Here is a 23,313-nt window from a genome sequence, read left to right on the forward strand (position 1 = left end):
AGAGTTTGGGGCCTAGCTTTGCTGCTCCTCTCCCTTGTAAAATTGCTGTCGCTTGTGTACAGCTGTAAATGTTTTTTTGTACGCTGTTTTGTAATTTGCTTAATAAAATAGAAAATCTAAGCGGAAGGGGTGCAATTATGCTATAAAAGATGTTGAAACATACCATGTATGTATATTATAAACAATAGGGTAAAGGTTAACATCAGAACAAGAGAAATGTCTTCTTAGTTTCCACAAGATTTCATCATTAATATTTTAGAAAAATGGAAAAGCAAAACCTGAAATAAATTTTGCCTTTGGTATTTCTTCCCTAACGAAGCTCTAGAGTAGAGTTAACTGCTTTCTGCCTGAGGCATTGTGTGGTTTAACAGCTCGTGGTCTCCCAAAGGAAACTATGAGAAGTTTAAAAGTAAAACAATCTATATGTTAGGAACTGAGGTTATGCTGTGTCTCAGCCACAGATTGTCTCCTCCTCAAGTTTCACAGTCACAATCTTTGAATAAGATATATCACACAATCAATATGTAAGAAAGCTTTAATTGCAAATGTAAAAACAAATTCAGTATGATCAAGGGTTGGAGTTAATGGGCTGCCATAGTCCTTGTGCGCACCGGGCCAAAATGTTGCTGGGGGATCCTACCCAAAATCCGATCTGCTGCTTGCAGGCCACATAATGCAGACAACAGTGTTTTAATGTTTTTAGAGCGAGTCTTGGAGAGCTGCAGTCCATTTAATGCCTGTCAACTCTGTAATCCCAGCTGTGCCAGCCAGCAGCAGGAGACATTGTTCTAACCCCATTGTCAAAGAGCATAGCTGAATCTGGGCTCGAGTGTCTAAGTGAGGAAGGTGAATGAGGTGGCAAGCTGGGTTCAAGAGGGCAGGGGGGAGGATTAAGACAATTGCTTCTGATGGACCCAGAAGGTTAGCAAAGGAGCTTGCCAATTACCAAGCAGTGCAGCTGAAGCAGTAATACTTCTCATATGGTATCAGTTTCCTCCTGCTGTGGATAAAATACCAATGGCAGAGAAATGAGACCCTATCAGTCACAGGGTGGGCTGGGCAGGCAACAGGAAGGCCACCCACTAGACTTTACATGTCTTCCTGAACACCTCACTACAGCGAGGAAGAGGCCATAGAACTGACAATAGAGGACCACATCTCTAAAGTGTGTCTTATGAGGGTGCCTCCACATTTGTAGTAATCAATGCATATGCAGAATTATATTGAAAGAAACACGTGGGAAAAGGGTTTGTGGCTGAGTTAATTCTTTTTGGTTTCCAGTTTAGAATCTAGAAGCAAGACCAAGAGGCAGCCGAATATTGACCACCAGTTCCGAGGTTGGTAACTCAGAGCCCTTAAATGATGTACTGCTACAGCATTCCCTTCCACCCTTCATTCACACGATAACAACCAGCTTGGTGAGTTCATATTCTAGATTAGTCTCAGAGTCACAGTATGGGAAGCACATTATGGACACGGGCTCCACAGTTGATGGAGGATCAGACATTTGAGTTCCCTGACAATTGGAGACTAAAACAGAGCTGGGTCCCATGCAGTTGAATCAACCCACTATAAGAAATCTGATGGTGGTTTACAGATAGGTTAGACAACATCAGGAAAAGATGCCAGATGCTATGGACAGACTTAAGTGAAGGCTAGGTGAGTCTATCCATGTTGCTCGTACAATCCTGGTTAAAACATCTGTGCATTCTGCTTCCTCCTAAGGTTGGCTGGTAACTGCCATGGAAGGCTTGATATGGCAGAGTTGTCAGTTGCTTATGGATAGAAACTCAGACCTACACTCCACTAAAGTAAGCATGGTGTAATGGTATACTGAAGCAATCATCAGGTGAGAGGGGAATTAGGCACTTCAACATCCCCCTAATGGCTCTTTTGCCTCAAGTAGTCAGGGTGCTGTATTGCACACAGTCAGCAAGGAGCAGGGCCACCATAGTACGCTGGGGATTTATCCAAGTGCATTCCAAAGTACTTGTGCTACTCAATCTGCCTTTGGTGGCAGCAGGTTAAGTTGAAGAGGGGCTCTCTCCCTGTCTGCTTCCTGCCTGGTCTCCCTGCCTTCCTCCCTGTCCCAAACAGTCTGCCTTCCTTCCTGCTCCACACTCCCTCAGTCAGCCTTCCTGCCCCATGCCCGTTAAGCTGCCTCCATCTGATTTCAATCACCACATCATTGAACGATGCTCTTTCAGGACAGTAAAACCCAGTGGCCATTCTGTTCAAAACCACCAAGACTAACGCACCTGCTACACAGGTCTAAAATGCAGTCAAAAATCTAAAGGCGTGCATTGCTCACTCTTGAATAACAATTGAAAAGTGGTACTTAATTCTGGTGAGACTGCTTTTTAATTAGCATGCATGACATGCATTGATGAACACATTTAGTGAACTTAATAGATTGGTTTCATTCTTCCATTACGAAGCTGATTTTTGGCCTCCGATTTCATTACATTCCTGCTGACAACTTGCTTCCTGCCCCAGTAGCAGCACAAGATTTCATAAAAACAAAGGACTGTGGATGTGGGGTATCATAAACACAATGAGAAATTGCTGGAAAAACCATCAGATCTGGCAGCAACTGAAGAAAGAAAGCAGAGTTACTGTTTCAGGTCCAGTGACCCTTCTTCAAAACAAGATTTCATCCTTTTTATAAGTCTTAAGTTACTTCAGGCTCCAAAGTATTTTTGCCAGTGTCTGACAAAACATATACTTTGCTTAATTCATTGTAATTAATCTTTGTGTAACAGGGGAACAAATCAGAAGATCATCCTCAATAGATACAGGCACCTGACCTTAGAGTAGCATTGCTGAGTACATATGGGACCCAACAATCAGAGCAACCAGTTCAAGGTGAAAACCCAATGGAAATTCAAGAATACAGCAAAAAGAAGTTATGCATAAATTAAGACAAGGAGTCATTAAAGAGTGTAGCTAAATACAAACAATCATAGGGATAAGGTGAGAACAACTGAATGTTTGAAACTTGAGATAAAAATGCAAAATAAGAGCTGCAAACCCACAGCAGTTCCCTCAGTGTATGTAAAAGGCATATACATTAAAGATTTTGTGGAACAATTCAATAGAATGCACCTCAAGCACTAAGTTGATGAAGATTACTAGCTAGAAATCAAGCCTCCAAATTGCTTTATCAACCTGTCCCCCACCTCCCAAACTATGCCAACAGACTGAAACCAAACATCTATCAGTCTTTCTTTGGGCGGCTGATCCCAATTGATTTGATCAGTGTTTCTATTCACACTGCTAAACACAAAGCATACTTCTGCCTATCACCCTGTTGCAGCTGTCAGGGTCAACTTAAAATTAACTGATGCCAAACAAAATACACATACTTCCAAAGAAGACATTACAAAGTAGTCAATAACTGTTGGGTAACTTGTAAGTTAATTAGCAATTGAAAATAAAATACTTCCAAAAGTATCAGCACACCATTCTTTTACACTTCATGACATTGTGGGTTTACTTGCACCAAATGGACTGCTGTGGTTCAAGAGATACCTCACCATTATCTTCTCAAGGGCAATTAGGGGGTGCTCAACAATTGCTGGCCCACCCAGCAATGCCAACATCTCATGAATCTAAATAAATCTTTCCTCTCAAATGACTGCAAAGCTACGTTATTGCTTTTATGATATATTTTTCTTTAAGGAGGGAGATAATCTCAAAAATACCATTATGTGTTCTTAAAGATATAATAATCAAAGCAAACAAAGCATACTGTGAAATTAATGATTATCCCAAACATTGCATAAGTATACTGCCCCATGTTGCAGAGAGTGTTCAGTAAGCAGGAGCTAGGCTTTTTTAATAATCCGCAATTTATTAATTTGAACAGACCGGAGATTGTAAATGTAAAACTAATCATCATTGCTTATTGGAGTACTTTGACATTTTTGGCTTGAAGTCTCATTAATTTTATGGCATACAAAAAATGTAAGGGAAATGTTAGCTGATCAATACTCTGCCTCTCTCAAGTAGCACTACAGTTCAAATCCCAGGGGGCTTTCAGACCAGAAATTAACTGTGTAAAATATCAAATGCAAATGCTGAATAGTGTCACACAGATGAGAATACAACCTGAAAAGTCTCATTTAATGCAGACAAAAAAATGCTGGCCCAGCAAATTACCTGCAATCCCATAAAAAAAGGTTCGAAGTTGATCCTTTAAAATGATGTATCGACTTTTGCATGTGAACTTCTGCTTAAAAAGTTTACAGCGCTTCTATTTACCAGATATTTAAGGTGATGGATAGTTGAAGAGGCAGCATATCTGCTGATTAGCCTCTTTTGCAGTTTCACTATTTTTATTAAATGTCACTACAGCCTCAAGGTAGGCAGATGTTACTGTGCCTCAGCATTTCTCTTACATTCTTAACATCTGGAGTTAAGTTTTGGCACCGTGGGTTTCTCTGAATGTAGCAACTGTCACCTTGCCTACCATTGTGCACCAGCTTGCCTTTCAGTGAAACAGATAAGGTGAGGGGAAAGGGTGACTTTTGATCATTCAGTCACACAAAACACTCTGGGTAAGAATTCTCATTTCTTCCTGCCTCTCTGTTGCCTATCTATCCAGATGGCAGTGCAATTGCCTGCAGCATCCAAACATAAATCTTTTCTCAGGGATTGGTGAAAAGAATATTGCAGGTTGTTACTGATTGTCAATTTGTCTTGTACATTATTGCATATGTTTGGTATGAATTCAGCGTTGCATATTAGCTTTGATCAGTTTATCAGTCCCAGTTACATGAGGAATGGAAATGCATTGGTTATGCCATCCAGTTCAGTAAACTGACTTCAGCCTCCATTGTAAACTAAAGTCATTCTGAGATGGTAATTTTAAACACAATATGACCATGATTTGCATTAATTCCGAGTCTCTTGCTAGCTTTTAACATGTATTTTAGCCCCTAATGTGAGTGAGTAGTTACAAACTGTGGCAATTGGCTTTAAATAAGAAAGGGTAAGTCAGAAAAGCTTTTCCACTTTCAAGATCCTCTTCTTAACTCCTGTCAGTTGAATTAGGTTAAAATCAAACACCCTCACATCAATTGCTTACCTTCCTGCATTTCTACATTACTACATTAGGGTGTTGCTGAATCTTGCAATATTGCTTTATTTAATGTGTTTGATTAATACTTGATAGCCTTTTATAAGAATAATGAAGATTAAAAGATTGTAACCAGCTGAAAATTAAGATCAATCTGTCAAAACATTTAGCATCACATTTGCGCTTGCTTAGATTTCACAATCCATCCTTTCAAAATAACTTAAGCAGAAAAACAGAATATTTCTGGGAGACCATTCAGTTTGACCTACAAATATAATGGGAAGTAATGGAAGGTGTATTTTAAACTTGATATTGGACCCAAAGTTACACAGTAAACAAAACAGTACATGGAGGGCAAGAGGAATTTGAGGCTGGGTGAGAAGAAGTAATGAGAATGCAAGCATGCTTGTTTGGAGAAGTAACTTTAATACAGACCATGTGGGCAAATATGCTGAGGATTCTATCTAACAGAGTTTTATCAAGGTGAGTGAATCTGAATATGTAATTCTGGAAGGAGGGGGCCAGGTTATCATAAGTGGAAAATGACCATTAAATGTTGAATAATTCATTAAACATTTTCAAGTTATTAACTGTGCAGTTGTACCAATATGTCTGCAAAATAACATATATCATTGCTAAGTAGCAGTATGGCCAGTTTACTAACTAGTTCTAGTTAATATGAGAAAGGTTAGGATAGTTTATGCTGTCCATATTTGTAAACTAAATTGAGTTTCCACCATAAACCTGCAGAGTTAAGTTATTCTGGTAGACAACCTTTAGCGCAATGGACCCTACTACTATATTTATTCAACTTTTGCAAATGAGCACAGACTCAATCCTCTCCTATTTGCAAGGCTGTGAAGTTCTTGCAGCTGGTACCTGAAACACAATATAGTAGAACAGCTCCAGATACACATTACACAGGAGGATTTGTAAACTTAGTTACATTAATCATACTTTTGATGTGTGACCAATAATGAATAAGCAAAGCTTCCAACTGCAATAATTTCTATGAATAGAACTCCTCAGCAAACTTTAAACTCATGACATTAAGCTGCAAAGAAAATCCATATGGAAATAATATTGGAAACAACTTCTTTGTGTGAAGATCATTGAGCAGTTCAACGTGATCAAGGGATAGTCAAGTATTTAGTTCTTTACATTTCTTGAGAAATCAAATTATTGTTCTATGTAAAGACAGAAGATCACAACAAGTTTCAGGAAATGTTATTAAATCACTTATATTGCAACTGCATCAATTTAATACTTGGTTGTATTGCCCTTCAAGCTACATATCAACCTGGATTTACAAGTTGTAATCTTTAACTTTAGGGCACTAACATTTAGCTGGGCTCGTTGTAGTCTCCAATGTGATCTTAATAACATCAAGTAAACTAATCATTTTTAATACATTTGACAACCTCTTGGTTCCTTTCTGAAAACTCTCTTTTGTCTTGGCATCTATTTTTGCCTCAGTACACTCCAGTGAGGTTTTCTACATTAAGGGTGCTATATTAATTTCAGTTGGTATTGCTGTTCTCGCTCAAGTGTATGAAGAGTTTTAAGCAGTCGCAACTATCCTCAGCCAGAGTTGCTGAGAGGAATGTGTCCTGTTGCCAGAGTCATAGATGCAAATCTTCAGTAAATTCGATTCACTCTATGTAATAATTACACAATGTTCCCCACCATTTGTCAATCCTCAGATACTTAATCAGCCTATGCCCATAAGCTGCAAGTAATGTTCATGCTATATAAATGCCAGTCAATGACCACCTCCAAGAAGAATGAAGCAATCCCTTCATACCATTCAATGTCATTACCATCACTGAATCCGCCACTATGAACATCCTGGGAGGGGATTTCATTGACTAGAAACTAAACTGGACCAGCAATATAAAAACTATGACTGCAAGAACAGGACAAAGGTTATGAATTCTGTGGTAGGTATTTGATCTCCTGTCTCCATAATGTTTGTCCCAAACACGAAATAATCTTGACACTATCCAAAACAAAGCTGCCTGCTTGTCTGGCACCTCATCCAATACCTCCAATATCTATTCCCTTCACTACCGATGCATAGAGGCAGAAGTCTATATCATCTACAAGATGTATTTCAGCACGTCATCTGGACTCCTTCAACAGCACCTTCTAAACCCGCATTCTCTGCTTCCTAGAAGGATAAGAGCAGCAGATGGATAAAATACCACTATGTATAAGTTCCCCTCCAAGTCACACACCACTTTGATTTGGAACTTGATCCCTGTTCCTTCAGTATCATTGGTTGAAAATCCTACACATGCTTCTTTGTGGGTTTATATACATGCCAAGGGCTGCAGCAGTTCACAGGCAGCTCACACCATCCACTCAAGAGCACATAGGATTAAGTCTGGCCTAACCTGCGAAACTCATATCCCCATGAATGAATTCAAAGAAATGATTCCACTATTGGATTGATGAGAGCTAAGTAGTATAAAAGGTTTACTCTATTTATCTCTCCACAGATACTAATAGACCTGCACAGTATTTTGTTTTATTCTTAGTCTAAATTGTCAGCATCCAGAGCACCTTAATTTTTAAAATGTTTAAAGCTTGATTCCTAGCCTGTGCTGCATTAGATGTTCTCAATCAGGGCTGTGACAAGGAATTGGAATTAGCCTTAGTGCCCTTTGGTTCAGGAGAAATAATTCAGACTGAGCTCTGGCCTGATCAGTATTGTGCTGGAAAGTGTGCATGCATAGACAGCGAGGGCAGAATTGAGCCTGGTTATCATTCAACTGTCAGTCAAATTAGCCTATCAATGCAGAAAGAAAAATCAGTAAGTTATTTTTTAATTATTCATTTGGCAGTTTTAGGAAATACTTATAGTGTGATGTTGGAACTAACAATCCAATAGCTTCAGCTGATACAGTGTGAATAGTTGTGTTGCTACCAGCAATGGCTATCTCAAGGAACGTGGGCAATGCTCTAAATTGGTTGGCCACAGTCAGATGAGCAGAAAGTGAGCTGTTCCTCACTTGGGGCGAAAGAGGTCACATCTTCCCTAGCCTGTCATGAAATGATTGGTAGATTTTTTTGCAAGGTTGAAATCTGGAATGTCACTATTCAGCTAAGTTACTAGGTTGAAACTTTTGATACTTGCAGTATACTTGCAGTCAAGCAGGAGTGTGGCTTTGAGAGATGGGGCTGTCATTAGTCTGTCAAGTGCAGAGTTTGTTCAGGTAGGCATTACTGGATTTCATGTTTTTTTTGAGGTTCTACATCAATGGGAATGCTTTATTTGCTGTCAATTTCTCTTAGGAGGATGTTTTTCCTGGCCATCCAAAGGTTCAGTACGTGTTAGTAGAGAAAACCAACAGGTCAATAGTTTCAAAAGTAGGCAACTACCGCATCAGTGTGATGGCTCCTGAACCCAAATTGAACAGCAGTATTCTTTGGGTAGATCAGGGAAAGTGAAATAGTTATTTTCCATTGATTCTACTGCATCAGATGGTACTCTCAATTTTACAAGTTGCAAGCTGAAATAGTATCCTTGGTAGTAACCACCACACCTCATCAGCTGAAGAAGGGAGTTAAAATGAAGAAAATAAATAGCCATTCTCTGATCCTGGAATCTTCCTACTTCATTCTGATCTCAACCTGTTCTTACGAATGCCATTTTCTGCAGTATGTGACAGGGGTTTATCTCTAAACACACATGTTGTGTTCAGATTACCCAACCTGGAATTTAGGCAGATCCACCCACAGCAGCTATTGTGTTTCCACATCAGGTCATACCTTCCACGAGTTGAACTGTGGATCAGTCATAGAGTCATAGGGATGTACAGAACGGAAACAGACATTCCGGTCCAACTCATCCATGTCGACCAGACATCCTAAATTGATCTAGTCAGATTTGCCATATCCCTTTAAACCCTTCCTGTTCACATATCCAGATGCTTTTTAAATGCAGTACTTGTACCAGCCTCCACCACTTCCTCTGGCAGCTTATTCCATCATGCGAGTTACAGAGGTAAAGCATGGCTCTTCTAAAGAAGCCTTGGAATCTTTTTACTCTGACCACTCCCTATTGCCACATTATTGCCCAGGGCTCCCTCCTCCATCATCAGATATCTGACTGTTTCGGACTATTCCATGGATCCTCACCATGGCTTCCTGTTTTGAAATCCCTTCTTGCACCACTAGGCAGGTAGTCGATCTGGCTGGGTTTCAGTGAGAGATAGAAAACATTTACGGAACTGAAGAACCTCAACCTCTTAGTTTCATCCTTCCACTTCAGGCTCGCAAACGTCATGCAACCTCCCATTAAAATCACAACAAACTGGGTTTTATGGGAGTAAGCATTACTTATTGAATTCATGATAGCTCCAGTTAGACAAGAGATTGACCCATGGATTGCAAAGCATTTTGCATTAAATATATTCCCACGGCCTTTCTTTCACTTTCAATCAACATTCATGATCGTCACTCTTATGTAAACTAATTTATTATTCCACTCAGTGGAAATTATTTATTAATATACTTACTACAGTGCCAAAGTGTTCCTAGGTAAGCCTAACATAAATACATTATTTCACTGAATTTAATTGGAAGTGTTGATAAACCCTTTTCTGGCCAAGTCAGACTGTGTTTCAATCAGTGAGCATGACTATGCATTTCATTAATACATCCAAGATCCAAAAACATTTCTGTGTTGATTTTGCCTGTGAATTCCACATACCAGGAAAGCTGTGAGACTCCTCTGTGGTGATTCCCATTCAAAGCAGCTGTTAATGTAACGACCAGTATTGACCAGTACCATGATGCAGCGCCTCACACGGTAGTAGTTTTTCTGGAGTAGCTGGGAAAGGCAAGATGAGTGTTAATATTTCTTACCCACTATTTGATACAAAGCATTGAATAACAACTAAAGGAATGTCAAACCTCAGGGTAGTTATAAGAATATTCCTATTTGTATGTTTAAAAACTACTGAAGGTAAAACACTTACCCAAACATCTTGACTAAACAAAATCCTCTTTGCAATGAATGAGGTAAAGCAGTCAAAGAAACCCAATAATTTATGCCACAACCTACTTGCTCTTTACAGACGGAGGTGGAAATTCTAAAAAAGCTGTGAAGAAAAGTAGAGAGGGAGCTGCATATTCTGGCAGTGGGGATGTCTTGAAGGTCATGGAAAATAGTGGGAAAAGCAGTGGAATCCAGTTCACACAACAATATAAAGACTAAGGATCAGAAGTACATTATATAGCTCCTCTTGTCTGTTCTACCTTTCAAAATAGTCATGGCTGATCTTCTACCTTAGATCAAATTTCCTCTCCATTCTGCAATTTCTTCAATGCCTCAGCAAAATCTGTAATTTCTTTTATCCATTCATGGAATGTAGGCATTGCTGGCTGGACCAGCATTTATTGCCCATCCCTAGTTGTTCTTGACAGGTGGTGGTAAGATGCCTTACCATCCATTTAATACAGGATGACCCACAACATCACTAATGGAGGGAATTCAAGAAATTAATACAAAAGATAAAATCTAAAAATAAGGAGAATCCCACTTCAGTCCAAAATGAGAATAAATGTTTTACTTAGAGGGTTTCGAACCCATACTTACATCATGTGTCCCATTTAGTAAACCACTGACATACCATCTGGATACTAATATTATTGTTATGATCCAAGCTGATTTCTACTGGACAAGTCAGATCCCAGCTGGCTTGATAGATCTTTTATTTTGAATTAATGAGGTACTCTTTCACAAAAACACAAACACACAATGCTGCAAATTTATTATGCAAAAGAGATGAAGATAAATTAACAAAACCATTCACATATAATATGAATTTAAAGATCTTGAAACTCACAATAAAATACAATCAATTTAATCGCAAAACCCACCTTTACAGTACTTACAGAACAAAGGATTCCCTTCTAGTTCAAGTTTATAAGACTTAATTTAACAACGGCTTCAATGTTCCATCTTGAGAATCTGTTATTTTCTGAAGCCTTTTTACAAAAAAGCTTAAATTTTCTCAGCTTCAAATAAATCCTTCACAGTTTTCACAAAACACTTCTGATCTAGAACTTTAAAACTCAACTCTGACTAAGGTTACCTCTTCCTTAACAGTTTTAAACTACCTCCCTTTCACAGGAGCAACCATTTTACACATTCAGTTTCAGCCAAGATGTCTGCAAAACTGAAACCTTAAATCTTTATCTGCCAAGATAAGGGTGTTTATCCTAAATTCAAAAATAACTGTAGGAAGGAGATGAAGAAGGTGGCAATACTCCTTATGAGTAACAACACATTTCTGTAAATCAAGAGTATCTCAGATGGGTAAAGGACAAAATCGATTTGGCTAAAGTGGAGGTGCAATGACATTGCTCAGTGTAGCCCACATGCTGCCAGTAAATGGGAAAGATCCTGAGAAACAAACTTTGAAGGAAGTTACATGAAAGAATTGTAAAGTAGTTATAGCGAGGGCATAATTTGGGAATAGTAGTACTATAAAGGGAAGAGAGGGTTTAGAGTTTGTAGAGTGTAAGGAGCATTTACTGCAGTATCTTTTTAATCTAACAAGGAAGAAGGCATTGCTAGACTTTTTTTTTCAGGAATGAGAGGAGTCAAGTGGATCATGTTGAGGACAGCAATCTTTGTATCCAGAAAAAGAACAATTTACTGGAGGGAAGCTAATTTCAGGGCATAAGAATAGATCTAGACCAGTTAATTGAAAACACAGATTAGTATCAGGCCCAAATTAAAAATGGGTTGCAGAAGAAATAGCTAAAGAACAGTCAAGATAAATTCCTACAATGAGGGCTGTTTTAGTAGAGTGGTAATATCCCTTCCTCTGGGTTACAAATTGCACCTGCTCCAGAGGTTATGTCATAACATGTCTGAAAATGTTATTTCAATCTGTCTACATTCCTTGCAATGGGGACAAGGGAAGTAAACAAATCAAAATCTCTCTGGAATGTAACAGAGGTAGGAATTTAAAATGAAGCAGAAAAATGTGGCTAGCGCAAACATCAATGGATAATACAATTGAGAACCAGGAATATATATGGTAAAAAGATGAGAAGAGATTTGGGACTGAATTGAGACTAAAAAGGGAATTTTGACCAGAAGGTAATGGGCACGCTGAGGTATTAAGTTAATACTTTACACCTGTCTTTATTAAGGAAGAAGATATTATCTGTGTCATGGTAAAGAAAGGTAGTTCAGACACTGGAAAGATTTAAAATTGATAAGGAGAAGAGTTTTAATTAGTAGAGTTACATGTCAATTGTTCTTCATTCCTTCTTAATTGTAGCTAGAGTCCAATCAGGTCACAGAAAAAGCTAAAGATAATAGTACTGCATGGACTTCCAAAAGACCTGTGATAAAGCGTCAGTGATAGGCCTAGGAGCAAAGTTAGAGCTTATGTAAGTTTCAGCTCAAGTGATACAAAATTGGCTAAAAAACAGGAAACAGAGCAATGGTAGTTGGTTGATTCTCAGACTGGAGGAGGTTTTGTCGTGCAGTGCCCCAGGGACTAGTGCTCTTCCTGATAAATTTTGTGATCTCGACTTTGGAGTTGAATTTCAAAAATGCAGGTAATGCAAAATATCAAAGTATTCTGAACCATGATTTGGCTGGTGTGGAGCTTCAGAAGGACATAGGCAGCTTGATGTAATGAGTAGACAAGTAGCAGATGAAATTTAACATCATGTGTGAAGCAATTAATTTTGATAGAAAGAACTTGGAGAGATGATTTAACACTATTCTAAAAGTGGGGCAGGAGCAAAGGATACAATTGTAATGTGTATAAATCATTGAAAGTTTGAGAGAACAGTTAATGAAGCATATGGAATTGTGTGCTTTATCAAAAGAGGCATGGAGTACAACAACGAAAAATTTCCATTTAACTTGTATAACACTCTAGTTTGGCTTCAAATAGAATACTGGGCGGGTTCTGGGAAAAGCACTTTATGAAGCATGTAAAGACTTTATAGAGGGTGCAGAAAAGTTTACAAAAGTGGTCCCTGTAGAAAGACTGAAGATGTTGAGACTGTCTTCGTTGAGGGGTGATTTGATCAAGGTATTAAAAATTATTGGCGATCTGGGCAGAGTGGATAGAGAGAAAGAATTTCCAATGGTGGTAGGATCAAGAATCAGATGGCACAGATTTAGGAAACTGAGCAAAGAAATTATGACATGAAAAAAAGTCATAATTGTTAGGATCTGCAATGTGGTAGAAGTAGGGCTAATTGAGTGTTTCAAAAGAGATTCTGATTATTGTTCAAAAGGAGGAAGTTTAAGAGTTATAAGGAGAAGGCAGAGGAGTATCATTAGGTGAAAAGCTCCTTCATAGAACAGGCACAGACACAACCAGTAAAATAGACTCCTTCTGTATTGTCACCACTCATTGGTTCTACATGATCATGGTGTTATTAGATAAAAAATATCTATAAGATAATGTGACACTGCTAACTAATATTATTCAAAATTTAAAATTAGCTTCATCCCTGGAAGCTAAATTTTATAAGGTGTAAGGGGCAACTATATAATGGAAAAATTGATTAAAACATATTGGTACATTTTTTGCCTGGAGCCATGTTGGACAATCTCATTTCAAATTTATTTGTGTCTTGATATTTAACATAAATACAACTAATTCAAGTACTATGTTTGAATGTATTTTTAATGCCCTGATGTTCTTTTCTGTGTTGGAAATCCTATAGGTACAGAGGCATGGTGCCACAGCTGTTGACAGCCCTCTAATACTAAGAAACAATTTTTACATACTCACAGAGGATTTAGTTGCTTAATGGACTCAACATAGAGGATGTGGGGAGTAAGATATTGAACATCTTGCTGTGTTGATCATCATCAACATTTCCAAAAGGTCCTGTGGAGCAGGAACAGTGGCTTAGACTTCTTTTAACATTGGGAATCACTGAGGTGAACTTGTTTACTTTAATTTTAAAAAATGAATTAAAGGATTCGATGAGTAAATGTGCTTGGATTTTCGTTCTAGACCTAACTGTTTCATACTACTAAGTGGCTATTGAGTAACTTCATTTTATACGAATGTTGCAAAGTTTATTAATGCAACTATGATTGCATAACTGTGCCACAGAATAATGCAGCCAGATTTAAGGGTCTAGATGCCACAAGTCTCGTGGAATTTACCTTTGACACCTGAGGGTTTGTATCTTGTGGAAAAGATACCTCAGAACAGATGTGTGGATGAAGTGTGGAAGTATATCAAGGCAGTTAATGCAGTGTCACTGACGAGAAGGACCTGGAATGAAGTAAAGAAGAAAGAACAGCGCAAAAGTACTGCAAGAATATTATTGTCTAGTAGTAGCATGGGACATACATGAACGTTGTGAAAAGAAGTAAATGTTAAAGATACATAATATCTAAATCTGAATTGACATGGAGAAATGTTAACTAAAATATAGAAAGTAGTTGATGAAATGGCTGCAAGGTTATGCAAATTATATTATTCATGCTATGATATGAGAGAAATGTGCTTCAGAAAGTAATTTTCACAGACCAAATCCCTGAGGCAGATGTGACATACAATTGAAGAGGAGAGCCTCAAATGAGTGCTATGCCCCTCACCACAATCTATTGACTGACTTTCTTGTCTCTTTTACATGCTGTCTCACAAAGCTTGTTGATCACTCATTCATATCAACCTTAAGATAATGATTGTAGATAAATAAAACAAGAATTTTGTAATGTGTAAAACAGGTTAGCTTTGTATATACCCCTTGGATGAAAGTTATGTGCCTAAAATATTAGACAAATAAACGGTACACACCTTCAACATTAACCCAAAACCCAAATTGTTGAATATCCAAAAAACTAACCCAATGAAGAGCATATACACATTAATCTGAGGAAAGTACACCCCTAAGTTAAACTCTTCTCTTTACAGAGTTTGGCTGATCTTGTGACTTTTCCTAGCATTTCCAGTTTCTATATTAGGTTTTCATCAATTGCATTTTTTGTCATTTTTATTTGTGTGAAATTTATTACCATTGATTATTTTGTGAAAGCACTCATTTTGTTGTCACAAAAGATGATAGTTGTTCAAAAGTATATACCATGGCAGACTCTCTCACTGTCCACTATGGATCTCCACTGCTTTAAATCTTAGACCGATACTCCTTCATTGTCACTGAAGGTACACCTCACTAGATTAACTGCCCATGGAGCTCTTCCTGCTCATACTTGAGTTATAGTTTTCTTACATCACCCAAACTTAACCTAAGCATTGTTCTAATAAATATCTCCATTTCCAATTCTGCTATTGTAAAGCTACAATCTGGAATAGTACTTACGTTAAATATCCTCTTCCTGTTACACATTTTGGTCCATTTCTCCTCCTCTCTACTGTGATACATCTCTCCATGGCAGTTAATCTATGTTTTCTTTCAAAACATTGTGTATGCTATTCACTCTGTCAATGTCGTGACAATATTTTGAAAAATTCTCATTTTAAACTTGCTCCTAGCAGGTCTATGCTAAGCAAAATACTCAAACCCTTGTATGTTTATCACAAAAACAAAAATCTACAAGCCTCTTTTCATTCTTGCAAGGGGTATGGACAATCTGGCAATACCCTCATTTATCACCCATTCCTAATTAAGAAGGAAGAAGTAAGTCAGCTTCCTGAACAGCTACAAGTCCATCTGGTACAGGTAAAGCCACAGTGCTGAAGAGAAGTGAGCTCTAGAAGTTTGGTCCTATGACAGTAAGGCAACAGTTCCAAGTTAGAATTTTGTGTGGCTTGGAGGAGATTAGATTAGATTCCCTACAGTGTGGAAACAGGCCCTTCGGCCCGACAAGTCCACACCGACCCTCCGAAGAGTAACCCACCCAGACCCATTTCCCTCTGACTAATGCACCTAACACTATGGGCAATTTAGCATAGCCAATTCACCTGATCTGCACATCTTTGGACTGTGGGAGGAAATCGGAGCACCCGGAGGAAACCCACGCAGACACAGGGAGAATGTGCAAATTCCACACAGACAGTCACCCAAGGCTGGAATCGAACCTGAGTCCCTGGTGCTGTGAGGCTGCAGTGCTAACCACTGAGCCGCCATGCTGTTCTGTAAGTGATGGTGTTCCCGTGCATCTTGCTGCTGTAATAGTGAGAGCACGTTCGGAATACTCTCTTGATGAATTGCTGTAGTCCATCTTGCATGTAGTACAGACTCTTGCCCCTGTGCATCAATAGTACAAAAAGTGAATATTTAACTTGGTGAAGAGGGTGCCGATCAACTGGGTTACTTTGACTTCAACGGAGTTCAATTTCTTGTGTGTCATTGGAGCTGCCCCCATCCAGACAAGTGAAAAACATTCCATCTTATTCTTGATTTGTGCCTTGCAGATGATGGATTTGGGGGAATCAGGTGAGTTACTTGCTTTAGGTTACTGGACTCTGACCTGCACTTGTAGTTAAAGAGTTTGTATGGCTAGTCCACTTCAGTCTCTAGTCATTGATAATCCCAGGATGTTGATGGTGAAGCATTCAGCGATGTTAAGGGACAATGGTTAGATTCTCTCTCATACGATATGGTCAATGTCTGGCACTTGTGAGGTGTGAATTTCATTTGATACTTACAAGTTCAAATGTGGATGTTGTCCAGTACTACTGCATTTGGACATGGACTACTTCAGTATCTGAGTTGTCATGAATGGTCTTGAAGATTGCACAATCATCAAAGAACATCTTCACATCTGACCTTATGATGGAAGGAAAATCACTGACAAAGATGGTTTAGTATAGAACACTATCCTGAAGAAATGGGGTCCTCCTGTGATGCAGTGGTAGTGTCCTTACCTCTGGACCAGGAGGCTCGGGTTAAAGTCCCACCTGCTCCAGAAGTGTGTAATAACATCTCTGAACAGGTGGATTAGAAAAATAGATTAATAAAAAAATTATTCTGAGGAGCTTCTGCGACTGAATTGGTTCAGTATAAAGGGTGGTGGTGTCCAAACCTGGACGGCATAGGTTTAAGGTGAGAGGGGAAAGATTTAAAAGGGATCTGATATGTAACATTGTCATGCGGAGGGTGGTGTGTGTATCGAACGAGCTGCCAGAAGAAGAGGTGGACGCTGGTACAATTACAATGTTTAAAAGACAACTGGATGGCCATATGAATAGGAAGGGTTTAGAGGACTAAGGCCAAATGCTGGCAAAATGGGACTAGAATAATTTAGGATTTCTGGTTGGCACAGATGAGTTGTACCAAATGGTTTGCTTCCATGCTATACATCTCTATGACTCATTGATTCTACAATAACCATAATCATTTTACTTTGTTCTACCTATGATTCCAATCAATGAAGAGTTTTCCCTAATGCTTAGTGACTACAGTTTTGCTAAGGCTCCTTGATGCCATAATCAGTAAAATACTGCTTTAGTGTCAAGAGCAGTTATTCTCACCTGATCTCCAGATTTCAGCCTTATTTTGCATTGCTAAGGCTGTCAAGGCATCAGGACTGACTGGCACTGGCAGAACCCAAACAGAATGGTAGTGAACAGGTTATTCCTGTGTCGATGTCAGCTTGCATCATTTCACTGACCACTGACAGTAGTCTGAGTAGGCAATAATTAGCTGGATTAGATTTGTCCTGCTTTTTTTATGGACATGATGCAGCTGGTCAATTTTCCTTATTGCTGGGTGGATGACAATATTCTAACAACACTTGAATAGCTTGTTTTGGCACATGGCTAATTCCAAAGTACAATCTTCAGTATTTACAGTGGGTTGGTGTAACAACCTATAGTCTTTGCAGTATCCATTGAATTCGGCCGTTTCTTGACATGGGGTGAATCAAACTGGCAGAAGACAGCTACCTGTGTTGGTGGGGACCTCAGCAGCAGGACAAAATCGATCAAACACTCAGCACTTTAGGATAAGGACGGCGAATATGGTCTTTTGCACTAATATGTTACGCTCCCCTTTCACTGAAGATTGGTGAAGCTTCCACCTCCTATTAGCTGTTTAATTGTCCATTACCATTCGTGATATAATGCGGAAGGATTGTAAAGCTTTGAGTTGATTTGAAGGTTGTGGGATATTTTAGCTCTGCCTACTTCATGCACTTTTCACTCGTTAGCACAAAAGTAGTCCGGTGTAGCTTCACTAGAATGACACTTCATCTTAGGTCTCCGGTGCTGCTTCTGCCATGCTCTTATACATTCCTTTTTGAATCAAGATTGATCCTCTAACTTGATAGCAATAACAAACCAAGGAATATGCCAAGCATTGAAGTTTTAACACTTTTAGTGTTTTTGAGGATCCACCACGCTTCATGGATGACCAATATTGAGCTGCTAGATTCGTTCTCATTAATCCTTCGAGCATGATTATATTTTCAAACAATGTGAGTATGGTCATTTGCACTAGCAGCACAACTGAGTGCAATAAGAGCATAAGCAGTGTTTGCGTGTTAGTTTCACATCAGCCAAATATTTCATGCTGGGACTGTGCAAGAGTATGGTGAGGATAAAACTATATTTTTTATGGCTCTGGGGCTGAGAGCTTTGTAGGTCGACATAGAAATTGGACTTCTCTTGCTTCACTGTAGCAAGCTCTTACAGTTTAAAAGATCCTGGGGCAGAGGATGTCTTACCAGAGCACAGCCAGAAGGAATATCTCCCCATGCCATTTATGTTTTTTTAAAAAAAATATTGGCTGTGATGGAACCTTTGGGCATTTTGTTTTTTGAGTTTGACTTATTTCTCTGTTTTTGCTTGCTTGCTGTTACAGCCTGCTACCCATGGATGCATTCTGTATTCTCAATAGCAGACACCTGCAAGGCATTATTTCATGTTGAAATAGATTGTCTGCAATCTCATCATTCCGTTAGGTACTGACCAGAGCTTCAGAACCCCAGAGACTCTCAAGCACATAGTGCTTTATAACATCACTCATGCTCTCCTAATGCCTTAAGTTACTTGCAAACTACCTTTACATTCAAGGTCTGGTTTTTCACCTCCAACCTTCCAATTAGTTCTGCCAAAACCGTGCTGTAGGTGATCTATTTTGCAATCAACTCTTCTTACCCATTGCATTCAGGTTCTTTTGTGGCTTTGCACTATTTCCAGGTCTACCTTCCTACAAAACTTTAGTGTACCTCCCTCTTTGATGTTTGTGCATTCCCAGTCCCTTTCACTGCTCATTGGCAGTTGTGCCTTCGGTCCTGTCCTGGAATTCAAGACCTTCCTTAAAATCTGGCTCTTCGACGAAACCTTAAATCACCCCTCTAAATATCTTCACTGGTTCCATTATGTTTCATGGTATTTCTGGGAAGTGCCTTTTGAATGTTTTTTTACGTTAAGCCGTTATGCCAAGAAGGAAAGAAAATGATCTGAATTTATTTAATAACTTCTTTGAATTTAGGGAAATCCAAACAACTTCTCAATCGCAATGTTACTCGTAGTGTAGCATTCTAGAAAACATAAAAGCCAACTTACTCAAGTTCTCATTAAAAATAGCATAAATGACAAGACAAGTTATTTTAGTGATGTTAGTTGAGAATAATGGGAAGAACAGGATAACTCCTTTTCAGAGCTTGCCTTCAGATCGCCAGGCACTGTATTTTAATATCTTATCTAAACATTGGCACCAATGACAGTGCAATACTCCTGCAATAATGTAATGAAATGTCAGTCTAGATTATGTGCTTAAATCTCTGAAGTAGAACTTAAATCTAATTGCTGCACAGTGCATCACAATTCTTAGTGAACAATGGAACAAGCAGCATAGACTAAATGATCTAATCTTTTTCCTACGGGCCACCACGTTTCAAGAAGGTATCCGTCATCACTATTTCAGGAGCTATTAAGATAGGGAATAATTGCTGACCTTGTCCACAATGGCCACATTTCATGACAGAATAAATTAAACCAATCACAACTCTGAGTCGAGAGTGTTATTATTGAGACAAGACTGACATCTTGTAATAGTCACAATTCAAAATTCCTGCCATTGTTATAAACGTAACCATTTTAAGCTATATGAATGTAAGCTGGCTTTAATGAAAAAAACATTTTGAAACTCTGATACCAGTATGTAGGACTGGGAATCCCTTGTGCAACAGTCAGAGTCACTCACTGACAAGCTACTGGCAATAACTGCACATGCATCTCTTCTGGCTAGAAGACCCCAAATGGCACATCTTTAATGATCTTGGTTGTAATATCACTAAATTGCTGTCAGTATAAAGCATTAACTAGAGGTAATTCAGGGCAATGTGGGAGTAATTATGGCATATCACACATTTTCTGATCAGTCCCCACAGCATTCTACATCAATGGCCCTCTATAGCAGAAACTAGTCAGGGGAAATATATCATAGTCTTTCTATACATTGGAAAAATGATCTTGATATTCGTTTATTGTACCTCACTATTTTACCACATATTGTTGCACAAAACTATAAGGAACTAGAATCTAATTAGTGACAAATACAGATTGAATCAGAACAGAAACATCTGGCGACTGCTGAATTTCAAGGAAATAATTTTCTGGCTTTATTTTTAGTGAGGCCTAAAAGGCAGCTCATATGCCCTTGGCCATTTTATCATTGATCTAATTGTTTCAAATAATTTGCATTTTAAGACTTTAAAAGTTGGATGAATTTCATAATTATTATATCATAAATCATTAATATTGATTTTGAAGGATCAAATACTGAATGACTGCAAAACTAATGAGGAATTTAACATGTACAGTACATCAAGTTTAAACCACCAGAAAGCCTAGATAAATAAACAGCCACAAGCCTGACAAGAAATTTTAACCCTGCTGGCTGAAGGTAGAGGGAAACAAAACTATTGGATTTTTGCTTTATTCATTCATGATGAAGTCAGTATTTACTGCTTTAAAAGTGATGGTCAGCTGTATTCTTGAACCAATGTAGTCTGTGCGTTGAAGATAATTCCAGTGTTACAAGGGGAATATTCATGACCCAGTGTGATTACGAAATGGTGATATATCATAAATTATGAAAATGTGGCTTGGATTATTATGCATATTGTGGTGTTCCCCCATGCATTCTTCCCAGGGGGCAGTGCTCATGGGATTGCTGTTGAAGAAAGAAACCTTGGTGAGTTAGTAGAGTGCATTTTGTAGTTGCCTTACATAATAATCACGGTGCATGTCAGCAGTAAAGCAAGTTGATTATTTAAGGTGCCAGATGGGGTGCCAATCAAGCAGACAGCTTTCTCTTTGATTATACTATTTCTTCAATACTGTTGGAGCTGTACTCATCCAGGTGACTGTACAGCATTTCATCTCACTTTTGGCATGTGCATTTTAGATAGTGGATAGATTTTGAGGAATGTTGTAACAATGACAGTCTGCAGGCTATGCAGAGTTAAGATCAGAACCACAGTCAAGATCTGAATCAAGGTCAACAGTCTTCAAGTGAAACACCTACTACTTTACCAAAGAAAACATGTTAATGAAAAATTGTTAAATATCCAGACTGTCTAAATTTGAGAGGAAATGGGATAATGGTACATGTAATTCTATAATGAATGTACTAATATTAGCTATAGAATAAAGAGTTTGGGGAATATCTTACATAAGGTAATGTGTTATGATCTCAGCTGATGTTACTTCTGACAGGGCAGATCCCAGATAGAATCCCAGCCTAATAGCTCATAATTTTATTTGTTTTGATTTTAATGAATTGGTCTCCCACTGAAACATAAGCAGCAATTCTAAAGATACTGTTTTTTAACAATAAAATAGGTGTTTATTACAAAAGAAATAAAGATAAAATGGAATTATTTATTTATTATACAAACACATAGTAAAACTCCATTAATCCCAAAATAGTCCTTTATAATTGATAAGAAACAAAGTAGTCATTGTATAATAACTAAAACACCATTCTTCGTACAGTTCCTAAAAGCATAACATAATACACCAATATTCTTGAATCTAACAGTTTGGTAGGTTTAAGTCACTTGCAACTTCATCTTTTAGACTGGAACTGTGATATCTTCTTCCTGGAGCTATAACATATCTGAGCTTCAATGTACTCAACCTAAATAAACACGTCCAGGTTTTTACCCCCAAAACTTCTGGTCTGAGATTAATACTTACTTTTCACTGTAAAATAATCTAATTCAGTAAATCTATCATTCCTTCTCAGGGATTCTGCCATATGCAGCTATCCTGTTCTAAGGTCTTCTCAGGGGCCCAGACACAAAACTCCCTTAACTCTATTTGAGGCCCCATTATTTACCATGCTAAGTCACAAACAATCTAAAATTAACAAAAATCTATTAGTGTATTAATCTGATCACTCTTTGGCCAGGCTTCAAAAGCTGTTTTCAAAAACAACCACCGTGATTATAGTAATACTTTAAAAAACTATTAACTTCAGACACACAGAAAAACCCATTGGTTGCTAACTCAAAAGCCAGAACCAATCTCACCCTAAATAACATTAAAACTTATGCACATAAATCCCACAGTTCAAATCACAAAGGTCCTGAAATAATTAATGTTGGACACAGCATTAAGCTCCACCCAATCATATGATGTCATGTATGCCCAGGTAGAACTCTCAGATCTAGTGGAATGGAAAACTATAACCACAAGTCTCCCCATTTGTAATGATGTCTAAAAAATACCACTGTAACTTTTAACTACTTGCTAACACACACTAAACTGCATCTTATTTAAGAAAACAACCTCTTCTTTCTAAGGCTCACCAGTGATTGTTCCTGTGCCATTGCAAACTATGTAGAATCAGTCAAGCAAAGTGAAGGGTGGCAATATTCTTTCACTGACAAATACCACACCAGGTAGCATCCTCAATGATTTGAAGGTTTCCAAATCATAACTTAATCCATATATTTATGATGGGATGAAGCAAGGAGGTAGGTACCAACTCCGCTTCATCAGGAACAGAGAAATTGAAATTGCAATGATGGCATTTTCTATTTAAGGATTTGTTCAGTAGTCCTACTATTGCCTTATTGAGCTTGATGCCAATTTTGTTTGATAATAGTCCAATAAATTGCCTTGAGACGTTTTAATACATTAAAGCTGAAATTTGTTTTTGAGAACCACAGTGATATTTTAACACTCCAATATAACATAAAAATAATACAGTTGGTTCTGATGTAACACGATAGTAACATTCTCATGCGATCTTATGTTAAAAGAAAATTATGCAATAGCTGCGCCATTTAAGCCAATAGGGCCAGA

General features: G+C 38.2%; 1 protein-coding gene across 7 annotated transcripts in view; it reads right to left on the bottom strand.

Moving 5' to 3' along the window:
* Positions 1 to 23,313, bottom strand: part of mctp1a (multiple C2 domains, transmembrane 1a) — a 360,237-nt gene that overhangs the window by 187,356 nt on the left and 149,568 nt on the right. For all 7 annotated transcript variants that reach the window (XM_043709443.1, XM_043709460.1, XM_043709451.1 and 4 more), the window contains one exon: positions 9,798 to 9,917. In XM_043709443.1, the coding sequence (XP_043565378.1) occupies positions 9,798 to 9,917 (120 nt within the window). The remainder of the gene's footprint in view (positions 1 to 9,797; positions 9,918 to 23,313) is intronic.

The sequence above is a fragment of the Chiloscyllium plagiosum genome, chromosome 2, assembly GCF_004010195.1.
Source record: "Chiloscyllium plagiosum isolate BGI_BamShark_2017 chromosome 2, ASM401019v2, whole genome shotgun sequence".
Lineage (NCBI taxonomy): Eukaryota > Metazoa > Chordata > Chondrichthyes > Orectolobiformes > Hemiscylliidae > Chiloscyllium > Chiloscyllium plagiosum.